This window comes from Halichoerus grypus, chromosome 11 (genome assembly GCF_964656455.1).
Source record: "Halichoerus grypus chromosome 11, mHalGry1.hap1.1, whole genome shotgun sequence".
Classification (NCBI taxonomy): Eukaryota; Metazoa; Chordata; class Mammalia; order Carnivora; family Phocidae; genus Halichoerus; species Halichoerus grypus.
Genome location: NC_135722.1, coordinates 50,811,514 through 50,830,916, shown reverse-complemented (window position 1 = coordinate 50,830,916; position 19,403 = coordinate 50,811,514). Strand labels below are relative to the sequence as shown.

At 47.2% G+C, this 19,403-nt stretch overlaps 1 protein-coding gene across 5 annotated transcripts in view; it reads left to right on the top strand.

The window, feature by feature from the left end:
- Positions 1-19,403, top strand: part of STIM1 (stromal interaction molecule 1) — a 187,318-nt gene that overhangs the window by 151,807 nt on the left and 16,108 nt on the right. For all 5 annotated transcript variants that reach the window (XM_078058475.1, XM_078058476.1, XM_078058477.1 and 2 more), the window contains exons 4-7: positions 778-889; positions 4,120-4,235; positions 13,518-13,695; positions 17,888-18,065. In XM_078058475.1, coding sequence (XP_077914601.1) covers positions 778-889; positions 4,120-4,235; positions 13,518-13,695; positions 17,888-18,065 — 584 coding nt within the window. The remainder of the gene's footprint in view (positions 1-777; positions 890-4,119; positions 4,236-13,517; positions 13,696-17,887; positions 18,066-19,403) is intronic.

Below are 19,403 nucleotides of genomic sequence, written 5' to 3'. Positions count from 1 at the left end.
TATTTAAATGTGTACAAACATAAAATGAGGTTTAAGTTGCTATATAAAATTTGTATACAAATATAAACAAAACCAGATTCATCCTTAAAAGCAAACTTCAAATCCAATAAAAATGGTATCTTTTTGCTGAAACTCAGTTGCTCCCACGTTTTTTAAGTTCAGCATGCCAGTATTAGTGGGTGTCACCTGATACACATATCCTTGTATGTCATCCAGCCAGCCAGCCATCAATCTATCAAGTAGACAGAGAGAGAGCGAGAGCACAAGAGTACACGATGGCTTAGCGCAAGGGTATGGAGGCACACTGCTTGAGTCCAGACATTTGCTTTACCAGTTCCTAGCTGGGCAGCTTTGGGAAAGTTATATATAATGTTTCTGTACCTCAGTTTCTTCAAATCTGTAAAACAGGGATAAAATGGGACCTATCTTTCACATGGTGGTTGTGAAGATTAATGAGTTAATATATACGAGGCTCCTAGAACAGTACCTGCCATATAGTAGGCGCCACGGAAAAGATGGCATTTATTAGTGTTACTGTCATTATTCTAGTTCAGGATGATTTCATCCCAAATGCTGGTATAGTGGAAGAGCAAGTCCATCCCCTATGGGTCAAACAAAAAGTACAGTATGTACTCCTTTCATAGTTAAGATTTTGTGGGAGGGGGAGATGGTAAACACATAAGCATGCAGTCAGTGAGAAGGCTGATGTGACTGTGATGATAAGTTCCAGTAGTGCTTGCATTCTGGAGTCAAGGCTCTGCTCGTCTCTTCCCACAGTGTACAACTGGACCGTGGATGAGGTGGTGCAGTGGCTGATCACGTACGTGGAGCTGCCGCAATATGAGGAGACCTTCCGGAAGCTGCAGCTCAGTGGCCATGCCATGCCGAGGTCAGGAGGAGACTGGCTCTCTCCCCCGGGGGTGTGGGGGATGGGCTGGGGTTGGCTACTTTCAGGCTGCTCTGGCCAGTTACACGAGGTTCCACCCTTTTCAGGGCAGAATCTGCAGACCTCTCCTCTTCTCGCATCCGTTGTGCCCTTACTGTAAAGCATGACAGTCGCTTCGCATCCGTTCTCTTATGTAGTATTTCTGTCGTGCCTGGGAATAGTACTAATAGCTGTCATTTATTGGATGCCTAGTACCGTGGCAGGCACTCCTCTTCCACACTTTGTATACAGTATCTCATTTAATTCTCACATCAATCCTGTAAGGTAGGTATTATTGCACATAGATGGTGAACATGGCTAAGTAACTTTTCCAAGGTCACGTAGCTAGTTAGAGGCAAAACTGATTGGAACCTAGATCTGGGTGGACTTCAAAGCCTGTGGTGTTTCTTTCCTCTTTTGCTGTCCCTCCAGCAGCTGCCTCTTTTATTGCCCAGGAGCCTCGGGGCTCTGTTAGCCTCCCCTGAATTATCCACATACCGTGTATCTGCTCTAAAGAAGTGGTGTGAGGCGGGCCTGACTCCCCTCGGCCCCAGCCTCCTTTCCAGAGCGGCTCTTGCAAGGGCTGTGGTACCCTAACTCTGCCTCCTTCACAGGCACACTGCACCAGGGCCTGCGGGGGAGGGGAAGGGATGGAGCTCTGCGTGGGCTTCTTGTGGGATGTCAAACTAGTGCCATGTGTCATTCAGTCATTAATCCATTTACTTATTCATTCGACACATATTTACTGGGTACCTGCTCTGTGCCAAGCACTTGTGCTGGGTGCTGGGGATAAAGATGACAACAGCCCGCCCTTGCCCTCAAAGGGCTCACTATCTGGTAAGTGCTGATTATGTACAATCTGTCATCTTATTACGTAGGTGCATCTGGTTATGAGCTTCAACAAAGGGGAAAGGGGAAGGTGAAGTGGTTGGACTGCCCACCCATGGCAGCCTCCAGCCCCAGAGCTACCGGGCCCTGCTGTCCAGGCCTAGTGGAGCTGGCTGCTCCCCACTCCGCTGCCTGCAGCCCTCTCTTCACAGCTTCTCCCTACTTTGGAGAGAGTAATAATCTTAATTTTGGTACATCCCCTTATAGAATACTTTCCTACCTGTTATTTCAGTTGATTCTCACAGTTCTGGGAGGAAGGAATTACTACCCCAGCTTTTGGGTGAGCAAACTGAATGTCAAATATTTTATGATTTATCCAAACTGGCAAGTGGCGGAGCTGGGATTTGAACCCAGGTCTGCCTGGTTCTAAGTGCCCTGCTTTTTTCACTGCATCTTCCTCTTGCCCCATATAGTTATAGATAGGCTTCCTGGAAATATTCAGTGTAGTTCTCTTTAACAAAACTTTACCCATCATCTACCCCAGGCAGGGTTCTCTCCTGGGCTCTGAGGACAAAGAAATGCATTAGACCCCCTTAAATAGATGACTGACCATGAAGCTCCAGGATTTAGATCTCTTTCTCATTACCCATGGAAATAGCAGCATTGCCTTGTGGATTCCTGGCTCATTCCATCTTGAGGAATAGCTATGGCTTGGATTAAAACTCAAACATAGGATAAGAAGTCAGTTCTCAGGTCATGGGCTCACTTAGCCTTCTTGTAGCTAGGATTAGATCCAAGACCAGACCCAGCCAGGCCAGGCAGAGGGGTAGAGGAAGCCAAGCTGTGGCACCTTAGTGACAGCAGGAAGCATGGAGCCTCGGTGCATGGCGTGTGGGATGGAGTGGCAATGGTTCTCAGCCCACCACTAGGCAACATGGTATAATGGGAAGAATCTAGAAGATTTGAGTTCATTTCCTATCTTTGCCATTTACTTGCTGTGTGACTTTGGGCAAGTTACTCAACTCTAAGTCTCACTTTTCTTATCTGTGAAGTGGAGCTAATGATAGAACTGTGTTCTTAAAGTCAGAGGACTAAATGAGGTATGTAAAGTGTGAGAACAGTACAAGATACGCAGTAGTTGCTTAGTAAATGTCAGCTCCTTTCTCGTTTCTCTCATTGCTCAGAAATAAATAATATTCCAGTTCTTAGATTTCTTTGACAAATAGACTGTGGAAAAGATGACACTTATTTTGATGAGTTAGATGAAGGCCAGTACACCTGGTAGAAGTGTTCTCTCCAAAGAGTAACCCCGAGAACTCTCAGGCTTGTAGGAAGCATCTGATTTTACATAAGTTTACACAGAAGGAAAAATGGGGCCCCAGAGGAGAGACCAAGCAGCTTATGCTCAGACAAGTGAGTTGCTGACTCAGCTGGGACCAGAAGCTTGATCTCCTGACCCCTTGTCTCATTGCCTCTCGTACAGGCGGCCTTGATTGCTTCCCAGGGCTAGACAGGGATGTTGCTGCTCCTGTACCCAGGCAGGAGTGTAAACCGCACACCACGATGGCAGAGGCCTCTTTTCTACCTGGGGAGACAAAGCTATGCATCAGAAAAGAGCACTGCCTTCATGGAGTAGGATAGTGGTAAATGCTCATGTGTGGGGCCCAGACCAGTGCATTGATAACCTTTCATATCTTATACCCGTCTCCTCCTGTACCCACAGTGTTCTAGCAGAAGAGAAACAAAGTCCAGTTTTTCCTGGCTCATTTTCTGGTTTACAGACCCTCTCTTATTAGAGTTATCATGAATAGTATGTTGAAGGTCATAAAAAATTACAATAATCTGGGAGTAAATTGCAGTGACTCAAATACAAGATAACAACACGAATGCAATGTTTGTCATCAGCAGGTTTATACTTAAGGCAGAGGGTTAGGATTAGAGGCCCTCAGAATCGCTGGGTCATGTGGCACGATGTTTTGACCTGGGTTGGACAGGAGAATGCATTTACAAATGGTGGGAGTGTGGGGACACGTGTATAATGGATAATCCCTGGCAGGAGAAACACAACAGAAAATTTACAGTTGGGGGTGGGAATGGTCACAGATGGATAATCCTCAGAGAGTAGGATTCTCAGGAGATGGTGGACATGGGCAGAAGGGTGAACATATTCTCGGTACACGTTATATGTCCCTCCTTACTCCCTGTTGAAAACCACTGGTCTAGACTCTGTGTTCTAGAACGCAGAGGGGAGCTATCACCAGGAGCTGGAAGTCATGGAAGTGTTCCTGGAGGAGGTGGGTAATCCTACCAGTCTCCTTCCTGGTTTTACTGGAAGGAAACTGAGCCCCTCCTCTTTGCTTCAACAGGCTTGCTGTGACCAACACCACCATGACAGGGACTGTGCTGAAGATGACAGACCGGAGCCATCGGCAGAAGCTGCAGCTGAAGGCCCTGGACACAGTGCTGTTTGGGCCTCCTCTCTGTGAGTCCTGGGGAGAGAAGGGCTGCTGATGTGCCACGGAACCCAAGGCTGTTGGGGTGGCTAGGCTGAGGTCCTGGGTCTCCTAGGCATACCTGCAAGGCTATACTTCCACTCTTTCCACTAAGAAATGAAAATATGAAGTATCAAATAGTCTTATGTTTTAATCCAGCCAGATGGCAAGGTCCATCCATTAGATACATTAAGAAAATACCTACTTCATTGCCAGTGCTGTGCTGGACCCCAGAGGAAGATCTGGATGAATCATATTCTGCCCTAAAGGGATAAAATGAATGTTCCAGAGAGGTACACAATGCTTCTGAGGTCCCGGAGGGATAGAGAAGGCATCCTATAGAAGAGGTGGCATGTGACATCTGCCTGTAAGGATGGGTAGGGTTTTATTCCATGCAGGTGGCAGGAGAGAACTTTCTAGGTGGAAGAAACAACTGGAGCAAGAATACAAAAGCTGAAATATGAAAGGTATGCTCAGGGATAATAAGTAACCCATAGGGTCTGAATGCCATTTAGCTGTTCCTTGCTTTCACTGTGGGCCTGCAGAGCATATGAACTGATTGCTGAACACCGTGTGTCCTTGGACCAGCCACAGAGGACTAGGTGGGCTTCCATGGAATCATAGAGACACTCAGGCCTAAGGAAGGAGTAGTCTCTTCAGCCAGCGGTTACTTGAGAGAATTAGGTAGTTCAGTTCCTGAAGATCTGCAAGGTGGGAATGGCCAACCCTGCCATCCTTTTCCTTATTCCAAGTGAACTCTGGAGGAACAAAAGTGGTAAGATTTCTTAGAAAATTAGCCTTCACCAAGCAGGCTCCTAGGGCCCACTTCCTGCCCTTTGGGAGCTATTGGCATTGGTTGAGGAGGCCAGCAGCAGAATGATATAGAACCAGGAACCAGTCCGGAGAAGCCAGCTAGCAGGCAGGGTCGGAGACTGTAGAACATTTTCCCATCCGTGCGTTTGGCTTGACAAGTGCCCAAGCTGGTCTCAATAGAGGTGGGTGGGTCTGTACTTTTTTTGTTTTTTAAATTTTTAATAAACTTTATTTTTAAGAGTAGTTTTAGGTTTGCATCAAAATTGAGTGAAGATACACAGATTTCCCATATGCCCCTGCCCCCATACATGCATAGCTCCCCCATGGTTATCACCCCCCCCCCCCGCCCTGAGTGGTACATTTGTAACAATTGATGAACCTATACTGACACATCACCATCACTCAGAGTCTACACTTTACAATGGAGCTGACTCTTGGTGTTGCACAGTCTATGGGTTTGGACAAATGTATAATGACATGTATCTATCGTCATTATTGTATCGTATAGTTTCACTATAGTGAAACTAGTTTCACTGCCCTAAAGATCCTCTGTGCCCCACCTATGTATCCCTCCCTCCCCCTCAACCTCTGACAACCACTGGTCTTTTTTTTTTACTTTCCTAGTTTTGCCTTTTCCAGAAGGTCTGTGCCTTTTGAAAATGTGAAACAAAGCAATATGGGAGAAGACTGATGTTCTTTTTCTCGTCCTCTTCCTGTTCCTCTTCTCTTTTCTTGCTTGTTTTTCTTTCTTTCTTTCTGGTCTTAGGACACATGTTTGCTTACCATTCATTGTGTAAGTTTTGAATAAATGACACAATGAATGGCTCTAGCGTTTACGTGAGGCCCACTACTGAGCAAAGGCCTTTCATTCACTAACATTTATTGAGCAACTACTGTGTACCAATATAAATGACAGGGTCCTGCTCTCAAGAAGTTCCACCTAGGGACGCCTGGGTGGCTCATCGGTTAAGCATCTGCCTTCAGCTCAGGTCATGATCCCAGGGTCCTGGGATCGAGTCCCTCATTGGGCTCCTTGCTCGGTAGGGAGTCTGCTTCTCCCTCTCCCTCTGCCCTTGTGCTTGTGCTCTCTCTCTCGTGCTCTCTCTCTCTGACAAATAAAAAAATCTTAAAAAAAAAAAAAGTTTCATCTAAATGGGGATAGGCATATCAACAATAGAGTAAATGATCAACAAATACAGTGTTATAACTATCATGGAAGTCTTTCAGAGTTCAGCTGGGAGCACAAAATAGGGACAGGTTTTCAGTTTGAGTCCTAGAAGCTTTATGGAGAAGATCATTCTTGAGCTGAGTCTTAAAGATGGAAAGGAGCTTTATTAGACTGTTCCCATGAACAGCTTACACCCTTCTCTTTGTATACACCAGCAAGAACACTTAACACCAGAAGAATCAAACCTAGCAGTAAAAGCTAGGCTACTTTTGCAGAAGCTCTCCTCTGTTCCCCGCCAGGAAGGGGAGGCCTTTAGCAGCCTGAAAGCCTTCTTTAGTCTTCTGAGACATATTATCAGACTATTACTGTTCTGTATCGAGATAGGATTTACCATATCTGAAAGCGTGCATTAGAAACTTCAGGTTAAAGTAGGCAAGGATTCTACCTGGAAAGATCAGCTGGGGCTGGAGAGCATGGGAACCAGAGTCCTAGGTGCAGGGTAATGGGTGCAGGGGTCAGAGCCAGCAAGAGGGGCTAGTGCAGCAGGTTAGACTGATACCAGGACGGGAGGGGTATTTACTCCTAGGCTACCTTCATATAGCCTACAGCTTACATGTGACCTAACCTACAGGAGTCACACGGCAGCAGAAAACAGTGTTTCTGAGATAGACAGAACAGAGGTATGAGAGCTGAGAAGACACTTCACACCCTCTAGGATAGGTACCTTAAAAACAAAAACAAAGAAAAGGTGGAAAATAGCTATTATTGGCAAGGGTATGGAAAAATTAGAATCTTTGTACATTTCTAATGATAATGTAAAATGATTCAGCTACTGTAGAAAACAGTGTGGTTGTTCATAGAACAACTCAGAAAGTTAAACATAGAGTTACCATATAGCCCAGGAATGTACCCAAGGAATTGAAAACAAGCACTCAAACAAGTCCATGTACCCATATTCAGAGCAGCACTGTTCACAGTGGTCAGAAGCTGCAAACAACCCAAATGTCCATCGGTGGACAAATGGCTAAGTAAGTGGTAGTATATAAATACAATGGACTGTTAGCCAGCCACAAAAAGGAATGAAGTTCTAATACGTGCCACAACATGGGTGAACCTGGAAAGCATGCTAAGTGAAAGAAGATAGACGTAAAAGGTTACCTATTGTATGATTCCATTTATATGAAATATCCAGAGTAGATACATCCACAGAGACAGAAGACAGATGGGTGGCTGGCAGAGGCTGGAGGAAGTGAGAAATGGGGAGGGACTGCTAGTGTGTATAGGGTTTCTTTTGGAGTAATGATAATGTTCTAAAATTAATTGTGCTATTGGTTGCACAACCTTGTAAATATGATAAAACCATTGAATTGTACTTTTTGAATTTTCATTTTTAATTTTTTAAGATTTATTTATTTATTTGGAGAGAGGGAGAGAGCATGAGCAGGGGGAGGGGCAGAGGGAGAGGGAGAAGCAGACTTCCTGCTGAGCAGGGAGCCCAATGTGGCCTGATCCCAGGACCCTGGGACCATGACCTGAGCAGAAGGCAGACGCTTAACCAATTGAGCCACCCAAGTGCCCCTATTTTAATTTTTTTTTAAAAAAGATTTATTTATTTTAGAGACAGAGAACGCACAAGTGTGGGGAGAGGCAGAGGGGGAGAGAGAATCTCAAGCAGACTCCATGCTGAGTGTAGAGTCTGAGGTGGGGCTTGATCGCAGGACCCTGAGATCATGACCTGAGCCGAAACCAAGCATCGGATGCTTAACCATCTGAGCTACCCAGGTGCCCCTGAATTGCACATTTTATTTTATTTTTAATATTTTAAATTTTTTTTGGATTCAGAACAAGGTTTATTTGTCTGCAAACCTATGGTCGTCCTACATGAATTGCACATTTTAAAAGAGTGAGTTTTTGGGTTATATGAATTATATCTCAATGATAATAAAACATGTAGAGCTTGATTTTTTGTAACTCTTGGACTTCCATTTAGAGAACTCCTTATAAAATTTAGGAAAGTAAAGTACCTTAGTCTCTTTTGCAAATTTCCACTCACTGTATGACCTTGTATAGGTCGGTTTTCTCAGGATGTGTTTTCTGATTTGTATTATGAAACAATTGAGCTAAAGGATCTTTGATTCCTTTCAGATGAACATTCCATGATTTTTGAGAGGAAACCCTTTGATTGATAAGTGTCCTGGTAAAAGGATAAAAGACAGGAAGTCTGTTCCTTCCGCTGCTGTCTGTATCCTGTACTTTTAGGAATCGGTCCTTGGCCCTTGCCTTATCAAGTGACCTTTGGCAATTCAGTTCTCCTACCTAGTTTTTGGTTTCCTTGTTTGTAAGATGGGATTGGTCATTAAGGCTCTTACTGGCTCCCTCCTTCAAGGACTCTGATAGAACTGGGTGTTCTCCTGGGAGCTAAGGTTTTGGAATCCAGCAGCTGTCCTGATGGCAAATACTGTTTGTTTTTTTTTTTTTTAAGATTTTTTATTTATTCATTCATGAGAGACAGAGAGAGAGAGAGAGAGAGGGGCAGAGGGAGAAGCAGGCTCCCAAGGAGCAGGGAGCCCGATGCGGGACTCGATCCCAGGACCCCGGGATCATGACTTGAGCCAAAGGCAGACGCTTAACCATCTGAGCCACCCAGGCGCCCGGCAAATACTGTTTTAATACTTTCTTACTGATGGCTTGTTAAAGAAAATTTTTGAAAATTGCCAGATGGAATCTGAGGAGAATACTAGGAAGCTCTTTGCCAGGAGACTTCTGCAAAGATGGAGCCGTGCGTGCTGGGTACCTGCGAAGAATCCCTTGATCTGTGTCCCTCCAGCTCTGTTTTCCCAGCTGAGCGTGGGCTAGAATCCGTACGTCAGTGCTGTTCCCTGCCCAACCCCACGCAGGACTTAGCGTGATGGCCGGTGGTTGTGCGCCGAGGGTGACTTCTTAAGGCTGTGGTTCTTCGGGCTCACCAGGAGGCAGGTAGTAGATAAGCACCCCAGAGAACCGGGGCCAGGTACAGCGAGCTGCCAGCCCTGGCTGCCTTGCCCAGCCTTAATGAAATTCCTGCCATCAGTCGAAGCTTGAGAAATCTCAAATCAGAGGTTTGTTGTGCAGTAGCCGGGAAGGTCTGCGGAGTGATCAGGGCCCCTCTGTCCCCAGCAGCCTCCGAGCTTGGGAAGGGGGAAGGCGGATCAGACTGGCCCAGCACAGAGCGCCTCAGGGCCCATTTTCTGGCAGTAGAAGGCATCTTTGTCCTCCCACTGTGGCCACAGCGCAGCACGTCGCCCTTTCAGTCTCCTCCGCTGGCGGAGCTGGCCTAGGCTTGCACGATCCGTCCGGGCCCCCAGCAGTGCCACGGTCTGAGGTTAGGTGTGCTCCAACACCCGGGGTCCCCAGGCAGCTTGCCGTGGGGCCTCGGCGGATGCCTCACTCTGGCAGCGCAGCTTTCTCGGGGGGGCTCTTCCTCCTCTGCAGGGAATTGCTCAGAGAAATGGAGGCTCAGGCAATGAGGGGAATTTTTAGAGGTCATTCAGCTCTTAAATGACAGAGCCATGGCTCAGACCCGGTCTGTGGCTTATATTTCAGTGTTTTTGGTACTGTGTTGTTCCGTTCTCCACTTTTGGTAGAGCAAGCAAGATAGAGTATAAAGAATTCCATTTGAAATCAAGCAGACTGGCTCTAGCATTCAGTGGCTTTGTGACCTAGGGTACATTTGTAAAGTTCCCTATGTCCTAATTTCCCCTAAATAAATGGTAGCTACTGTTTTTAGTGTGTGCCTACTGTGGTTAATCCTGGGCCAGTGTAGCCTTTGAGCTTTTAGCAGGGGTATTGAGAAGGGTGTGGAGAGGGGCCTGCAGAGTAGTTGCTGGGGTGGTGGGGAGGCTGTGGAGAGGAAGGGCAAGCCTACACCTTGTCTTCCTTCCTCAGCAGCTCAGATAATGGAGAGAAGTCCCCTGGAAGTGGGAGTAGCTCCTCTCCAGCAAAGCTTGTTTTCTTCTCTGTCAGCTCTATCCTTACCTTACCCTCTTTTTCAACTCATTTTTCAAGCCTTCTCTAGGATGCCTTTCCAGCCTTTTCCCAGGCATGTTCAACCCTTCCCTCTTACTTTCCTCTGGGATCCTATAACCCTTTGTACCTGCCTTTTTTTTTTTTTTAAATAACAATCTGTTTTCCTGTTACCCTTTAAACGGGGAACTCCTTGAGGGTAGAAACAGCTTTGTTCATCTGTCGTCATAACTCAGCATATGGCCCAGCAATGAGCAGGTGTCGGGAAATGTAGGCTAGAAGTTTTCCAGAAGGAGGCTGGGCCTCTTCAGAGCTATAAGACAGGGGACATGGGAGAAGAGTCTGGCCCAGTTTGGTGGTGGGGAGAGTACCGCGGAGTGTCTTGTGTGGACTGGTGAGCCAGCGGAAGCACTGTTTGGGCTGTAACCAGAAGGCGGGAGGAATAGCTCCCCCAGGTAAACCACACACCTCAGCGCAGACGTCTGTGCAGATGACCAAAGAAATTCCTGGCGCATATGGCCGTGGCAGTCAGGGGCGGGGGTACTGTGGGCAGTGGAGAAGGTGGCGGGAATAGATTGGGAGAGAGGCTTCTTCCAGAAAGTGATAATCATTGGAGGCTCGCTTTCTCAATGCTAACTGTACCCTGAAAATTCGCACCATTACTCCTGCCTCTGTTAACATGGTAGCATCTCATTGTTATACCGTCCTCCCTTCCTCAGGCCTGATTGTATTAACAGGTGACCTCATTTTGCTAAAGTCTATTTGCAGCACTCAGGCTGGGAATTCTGCCACCCTCTGGCTCCCCAGGTCCTAGCCAGATTCCCTGGCTTAGCTCTGTTCACCTAGCCAGCCGCAGCTGCTCTCAGGAAAGCTCCGAGGTCCGTCTGCCCTGGCCGTGCTCGCTGGGTGTGGGGTGGGTTCTGAGAGCGGACCTTGTGGAGGGGCTCCCAGGCCAGCTAGCTGTACTCTCCTTGTCCTTTCACACGGACTTTGTATTGTACCCCCTTTCCTGCTAAAACCTGCCTGCCTTCTTCCCTTTTTCTTTCCTTTCCACCTTTGCTGAGTACCTGCTCTGGTCAGGCTCTGTGCTAAGTACGGGGCCATAGAGAGAAATAAGTCTTGTGCCTTGGCCCTGAGGAACTCACAGACTATCAGAAGGCAAGCAGCATGAAAGTTGAAAAACACACAAGGGAGTCCCTGAGATAGCAGTAGATAACCCGTGTTTACCTGTCCAAAGAGTGGGATGGTTAAGGAATCCTAGTCAGAGGAGAAGGAATGGAAACATCACTGTAGACTTGTAGTAGGCTGAGCAGGTGGTAGGAGTGAAGAATGGGAATGGAATTAGGATGGAGAGAAGTATATCATTAGTAAGGCACGGACTAGGTTCTTCATTTCCCCTCTTTTTCTGATATATCGGTTTATAGATTCTGTATTAGGGTTCTCCAGAGAAACATAACCTGGATGGATGGATGGATGGATGGATGGATAGATAGATAGACAGACAGATATGAAGAGGTTTATTATAGGAATTGGCTCACGTGATGATGGAGGCCAAGAAGTTCCATGATCTGCCGTCTGCACCCAGAGAACCAGGAAAGCCAGTGGTACTGTTGAGTCTGAGTTCAAGGCCTGAGAATCAGGGGACAGCTGCTGTAAGTCCCAGTCTGAGTCCAAAGACCCGACAAGCAGGAGTGCTGATATAAGACGGCAGAAGATGGATGTCTCAGCTCAAGCTGAGAGAGCAAATTCATCCTTCCTCCGCCTTCTGGTTCTATTCAGGCTGTCAGTGGCCTGAGGGTGCTTTAATGAAGACAGTCTTCTTCACTCAGTCCAGCGATTGAAATACTAATCTGTTATGAAGGCAACCTCACAGACAGACCCAGAAAGCTCTCTTGGCACCCCTTAGCCCAGTTGAGTCGACACATGAAATTAACATCACAGATTCCCTTAGGATTGTGGGGTTCCATCCAGGGCTCTACTGAAGGGACCTGATAATCCTCACCTCTTCTTCCAGCTTTAAACTTCTCCTCTTCTTTAAACTCCACATCCACATTCTTAATTACCTACTGGAAATGTCCATCTGAAGATTTCCAGAACACCTCAAAGCACTCTCATTCATAACTGTGTGTTTGCTCTCGTTAGTAATTGTGTGACAATGCATTTTAGAGCTGAGGAAGCAGAGATCCGGATGAGGCAGAGGCAAGCAGAGAAGCCAGACTCCCTAAGACTCAGTGCAGGATGCTTCTTTTGATGGCACAAGAATCCATCTACTGAGGAGCTCCTTGTCCTTACCAGGCCCTGGGATCCTATCAGTCCTACTCCCCCATCCTCAACCTGAGGGTAACCTGCTGCCCTGACTCCCACATCTGCAGCTCCTCTGAGCCCGCCGCTGCTCCATCCCAGGTTGAGAACAACGCAGGCAGGGGCCACGGGAGCAGCCCTGCTCTCCTTATGGTGTCTCTTCAGGTCTCCTGTGCTGTGGCGCAGAGCCCAGATCTGATACACTGGGAACAATGGCAGGCTCCAGGAGTGGCCCTCTTCTGCTTGGCTCAGTTCTCAGGACATGGCTTTTGTACTTACCTTCTGGTGTTGTTCCTTGTTCGGCTTTTCAGTTTTGCTCTGAACCCCAGCCACCAGCACTTTGCCACATTGCCGCCGGGAGTTCTCCGGAGGTGGGTCTGCCCCTCTATTCCTGGCACGTGCAGTGTCTTATATATTCCAGCCTCTCGATGTTCCTCCTGTCCTCCCTGGTCTCTGGATTGAGCCCACAGCCTAGAAAAGCTCTTCCACAGATGGGCCTTGCAGACCTTTACCTGATCTGGGCTCTGCCTCTTGTACCTAGAATAGGCAAGTTGTCCAGGGGACCCGGCTCCTGCAGGAACTTCAGTCCCACAGCCAGGCCTCAAGCTCTAGTGATACTGCTTTATACTCTTACCAACCATCCCCTTCTCCCCACACTAGCACTCTAGCATTGCTTATCCCGCCAGACAGAAGCCACTGCATGTGGGCGCGTGGGCTCATCGTAGGCCAGGGGTAGCTGGGATGCCCTGAGAAGGCACTCATTTTTAGGGAAGTATGATTTAATAAGCTTCCTGTACTGCTCTCGGGCCTCTCATCTTTTCCACAATAGGCAGAGAGCTTACTATACTAGTGTGTGGCATGTGTGTGTCTAAGAAGAGCAGCTAAGTCCTCTGGAGTGGGAAGCCTTCACACAGGAGGGGATGCAGTGGAGTCTGCAAGGCTGAGCGTGCAGTGGGCAGCTGTCTCACTATGGCTTCCTCTTTGGCAGTGACCCGCCACAATCACCTCAAGGACTTCATGCTGGTGGTGTCTATAGTTATTGGTGTGGGCGGCTGCTGGTTCGCCTACATCCAGAACCGGTACTCAAAGGAGCACATGAAGAAGATGATGAAGGATCTGGAGGGGTTACACCGAGCTGAGCAGAGTCTGCATGACCTTCAGGAAAGGTAAGGCCCTTCCCCATCCCCACAACTGTGGTGCCTCCCGCTCTTGGGGGCCTCCTGTTTCCACCTGGGTTGTGGGCCATCTCGCCCCCGACACATGCTGACAGGGCTGGGCTGTACCACACTTCCAGAACTGTTTGTAGGTTCCTGCCATTGCTGTTGCACAGGCAAATACTCCTCTCCAGGGCAGGAGCTTACTTCTGTCAGAGATCTTGAGCTTCCATGGTTGGATGGCTTGCCCATTCTATCCTCCTTCTGGCATCTGAACTGTTATCCTTCCTGTAATTAACTGTTACTCACTGTTCCCTAAAGAAATCTCACTAATCTGTCTTCCTAATACTTGTAGTTCTTTCTTGTATGGAATCTAAATCTCTTAAGTACTCACTTGTTATGTGACTGGGTAAATCCCCTTCCTCTTCTGGGACTGAGTTCCTCGTCAGTAGTATGAAGGGGTTGAACCAGGAGAACACTAATGGCCTTCTAGATCTGATGGTTGGATTCTGTTTAAACAAAACATGGCTTAAAGACTGTTGTAGGAAATCTAGCCGTGAAAAGAAGGTGCCAGTCAGTCAGTCAGTCAGTCAGTTAACCCACGTACATTCTGACATCTAGGAACCAGGTCTGTGCTGGGAACTGTGAGGAATTCACTGCTCCTGGGGCAACAAAGCTCACACACAGACGAAGGAGCAGTGAGCACACGCTTAGTGCAGTGACTTGTGCCCACTGATGGCATGAGGGCTCTAAGAACAGGAAGGGCACAGAGGCAGGAGGTGAGTGGATGTGGACTCCAGAAGGCGACCTTGAAAGATGGGTAGGGGGGTCCTGGTAGTTAAGGTTGAGGCCAGAGTGAGGCCAGATTCCTGGCACCTTAAGCCTCACATGGATAAATCTTAGTAAGATGCAAAAGGCAATAGAGCGTTAATGCAGATATTTGGTGTTTTGCTTTGTTGGTTGTTGTTTTCAAATTTTATTTATTTATCTATTTGAGAGATAGAGTGAGAGAGAGCGAGAGAGCACAAGCGGGGGAGGGGGCAGCAGGCAGAGGGAGAAGCAGGCTTCCCGCTGAGCAGGGAGTCCGATGTGGGACTCGATCCCAGGACCCTGAGATCATGACCTGAGCTGAAGGCAGATGCTTAACCGGCTGAGCCACCCAGGTGCCCCAGCTTTGTTTTGTTTTTGAGAAGAGGAGGGACCTACTTCAGGACTGTCTTTTAGAAACTTACTCTGGCAGCTTAGGGATTCTAGTTGGGAAGTCTTTGCAGGAATCCATGTAAAAGGAAATGACATCTGGCTCTTTTCTGTTACTTTTAAATGATAGATACTCTTTTCTTTGGAGGGTGGGGAAAGGATTTCTTATGAGCTAGGTATTGTTAACTACTTAAATGCATTATTTTTTAATCACCACAACTGTGTTAGGTAAGTACTATTATCATCCCTAGTTTCGAGTTGAAGAGATGGGGGCTCAGAGAAGGTGAGTGCTTTGTTTAGGGTCACATAACAGGAAGTAGTGAGCCAGGAGTTTTGACACCCACAGGGTGCTGTCTCGGTAAAGGCGGCCCAATCAGATTCATTTCCATTGGCTGGGTTTCTAAGGGGCGAGCGGAGTTTTATCTCTGAGCTGATTCCTGGCTACTTTTCTGGGCCCCTTGTTCCTGGGCTCTTTGCCAACTGGGGGCTAAAAGCTGCTGTCTGGGCAGTCCCCATTCTTCATTTGTCTGAAAAGCATGTACTGTTTCCATTCCAAAGGCGAATAATCTAGGCAGGAGACATTCCAAGTTTGGGGATAAAACTAAGCTCCCAGCCCTCCCCACTCCCAAGGCCTCCAGAGCTTAATGACACTGTGGCACTTGGAGGAACGAATGCACGTGCACACCCAGAGACGGGCTTACACACGTGCACACACACGTCTTCCTCTGACAGTGTCCACACACCTCCTCGTCCCTCCTTACTTTACTGGGCCTGCGCTGCCAGCCACCACAGAGCTTTTTTTTTTTTTTACAGAGTTCCTGATACTTGGGGTGAATAAGTGTAATGCTACATGTGCATTCCAGGTAGGATTTCATTGGGTTTCGAGATAATTCTTTGAGGCAGGGATTTTGATTCCCATTTAGAAATGAAGAAACAGGCCTGGTACAAGGAACGGACTTGCCCTTAGTCACATAGCTACTTAGAGCTGGGGCCTGCAGGCAGGCTGCCTCATTCTCTTACTTACAATGCTAACTGACTGCTGCCTTCAAGAAGCTCAGGCTTCTGTGGAGGAGATGGAGTGGGGCGAGGCTTGACTGTGCGTGTATTTGCTCATTTCTGCAGCCAGTAGTACTTAATGGTCTTCGTCTCTACCAGATCTCGTTAGGACTATAAAAGTGGGTCAAGTTTTTTGAATCTACTTTAAAAGAGTTCCCTATTATCTGGACAAGACAGACAGGTCATAGGTTTTCCTGAAGAGGCTGCTCTTCAGTGAAGAACTGAATCCCTAATGGTGTAATTTCAGGAAGTTGGGTGGTGGAAGAACACGGTAAAGGAGGGTATCCAGCAAGGGAAGAAGAGGGGGTAGGAAATGGCGCCTCCGATTTGTTGTTCGCTGTGCCTGTAGCGCCACCTGGTGTGCACGTCGGGGAGGCTCAACTCCCCTTTCCAGGGACAGAGTGGGCAGAAACCTGCAGTTTGTCAGCAGGAAGCTTGCAGCCTAGACCTTTCCCCTCGTCCCTCCCTGCTGGTCCCACCACCTCGTTTGAGACTTCAGCCACTGACAGATCTGGACTTGGCAGTTTTTAGAGGTTGAGTTCTGTCTTCAGAACTTCTGTTCTCTCTCTGCCTTTTCTGTTTCACCTACTTAATTAACTCAGTGGTCTGATGCTCTTTTCTGAGGGCTCCTTTTGTTCTGTAGCTTATCCATCTGTACCTCATGTCTAAGCCATAGAGCCCTGTCTTCTTCATCATCCTTTCCCCTCCTACCCTGGTCCCCTGTCACTTGGTGTTTTTTTACCAAGATAGGAAGACCTGACCGTGGCCAAGTCCTTCCCTTCTTCCAGAGGGATCAGCAAACTCTTACTCTTTCTTTTGCGTCTAGCCCAGGCCTCACCTTCCCTGACTCCTTTCAGGCAGAGTTGGTCACTCCATCCTTTGGGCTCATCCAACAGCTTGTAGGTCTCTCTCTTATGGAACTTATCACACTGTGTGTAGTTATCTGTTTACTTGTCTATGTTGGGCTAGATCATGAGCTCCCCAGTGGCCCGGACAACTTTCTCATTCATCTCCACATATCTAGGACTGAGTGCAGGGCTTGGCATTCAGTAGACACTTGGAAGTACTTGTTGAAAGAATGGATGAATGAATGGGTGGATTAACATAGATATGTAGAGCAAGGAAGGGAGGAGGGAAGGAGGCTGGGTGGTTTTGTCAGTGAACAGAGGGAATGTGTGGGTGGGTATAAAGGTATATTTTCATTATAACTGAGCCCTTGAGATCTTACCCACCATGAAAGATACTCAGAAAGGAAACTCAGGCCTGGGGGCAGCAGGGGGCTCTCCCAAGCCCTGCCTAGCCCCTTTGGCATGAATTTCATTTTTCTGTGCTTCTGGGAACAGGTACTTAGGACTCCAAGAGTTGCTGCTCAATGATTCCTTTCTTGTCTTCCCTAAATATCCCCACTGCCACCACCCCAGTCATATCTCAGCCATTGTGCCTTCTCTGGATCTTTGGGATAGCTTGCAGGGTATTCTACATTTGTTGAACCTTCCAGATAGCCCTGGATAAGGGGAATAACTATGGGACTTGGACTCATACAGATTGGAATTCTAGTCTCTGTTCTACCTGCAATTACTTCCCCTCCCTAAGTCTTAAATCCGGACCGTCCTAGGCTGATAATGATACATTACTATCTGAGGGGGGGACACATGGAAATACCCTGTAAACTAGTAGTTGTTAGGATCTTAGTATGTGCGCCACCTCAGAGGAGGGAATCACATACCCAGGGACCTAGCTTGATTACTGGCAGCAAAATGATGGCCAACATAAGAGCTATGGTAGCCACTGTGGTTTCTCTGGGCCCTGAGCTAACTCAGAGCCGGTCAACAAAATAGGGAGAATATATTCTCAGTGCCAGAGCCCTCATTTTCCTCTTTGATGCCACGACTTGTGGCGTATGGGCTGGCACCCTTGCCTGGCCTTCTCCAGCTCCCTGCATCGCCCCCAGGCTGCACAAGGCCCAAGAGGAGCACCGCACAGTAGAGGTGGAGAAGGTCCATCTGGAGAAGAAGCTGCGTGATGAGATCAACCTTGCCAAGCAGGAAGCCCAGCGGCTGAAGGAGCTGCGGGAGGGTACGGAGAATGAGCGGAGCCGCCAGAAATACGCCGAGGAGGAGCTGGAGCAGGTAGGAGAGTGCACAAATTCCTGGACGCGCTCGGGGGTGGGGGGAGGGGGAAGAGCAGGGGCCAGAAGGCTGGCCAGAATGTTTCATGAGAGAGGACTTGGAAATCGGGCTCCAAGAATATCTTCAAGAGTCAATAGAGTCTTACCAATAAGAGTAGTGGAGAAGTTGCACAAAAAAAAAAAAAAAAAAAAGGTCAAGGAATAGGGGATAACAGGTGTAAACAGTTATTTTGTTTCTTTTTTGATTGAAGTATTTACATAAAGTGTACAAATCATAAATATACAGCTGGAAAGCTTTTACATGAGCATGTACCTGTAAAACCACCATCCAGATCAAGATATAGAATATCTTTTTTTTTTTTTTTTAAGATTTATGTATTTGAGAGAGAGCATGCACCTGAGTGGTGGGGAGAGGGACAGAGGGAGGGGGAGAAGGAGGCTCCCTGCCAAGCAGGGAGCCCGATGCGGGGCTCGATCCCAGGAACCCGGGATCACGACTTGAGCAGAAGGCAGAGGCTTAACCGACTGAGCCACCCGGTCGCCCCCAGAATATCTTTTAAGCACCCCTTCTGGGCCTGTAGTTTGTTTGTTTGTTTTTTGCTCTCTTAATATTGTCTTTTAATGAACAGAGGGTCTTGATTTTAATGAAGTCCAATTTAATCAATCTTCTTTTTAAACAGTTGATACTTTTTGTGGCCTGTTTAAGAAATCTTTCCCATTCCCCAAGATATTTTTCTAAATTTTCTTCTAGAAGTGTTATTGTTTTACTTTTCACGTTAGGTTTGTAGTTTATTTCAAATTAGTTTTTGTGTATGATATGAGGTGGGAAGTCAAGTTTCTTTTTCTTTCAGGTAGATACTTTATTATGTAGTCCATTTGTTTATCCTTGTACCACATTGTCTTCTACTAAGGTTTGATATTGCTAGTAAGTTCTCCAGCTTTATTGATGGCCTTGGCTCTTCTAGGTTCTTTGAATTTCTATAATTAGCTTGTCATTCTACTGCTCTTCCCTACTCCCCCGCAAAAAGTCTTGCTGGGATTTTTCTTGTTTTTGCTTTGAATCTATAGATTAATGCGGGGAAAATTGACATTTTAACCCAAGTCTTCTAGTCCACGAGCATTGTTTATCCTGTCATCTATTTAGGTTATTTATTTATTTATTTATTTAATTTTTTAAAAAGAGTTTCTATTTATTTATTTGAGAGAGAGACAAGCAGGGGGAGCAGCAGAGGGAGAGGGAGAAGCAAACTGCCCGCTGAGCAGGGAGCCCAATGCATAGCTGGATCCCAGGACCCTGGGACCATGACCTTAGGCAAAGGCAGACACGTAACCAGCTGAG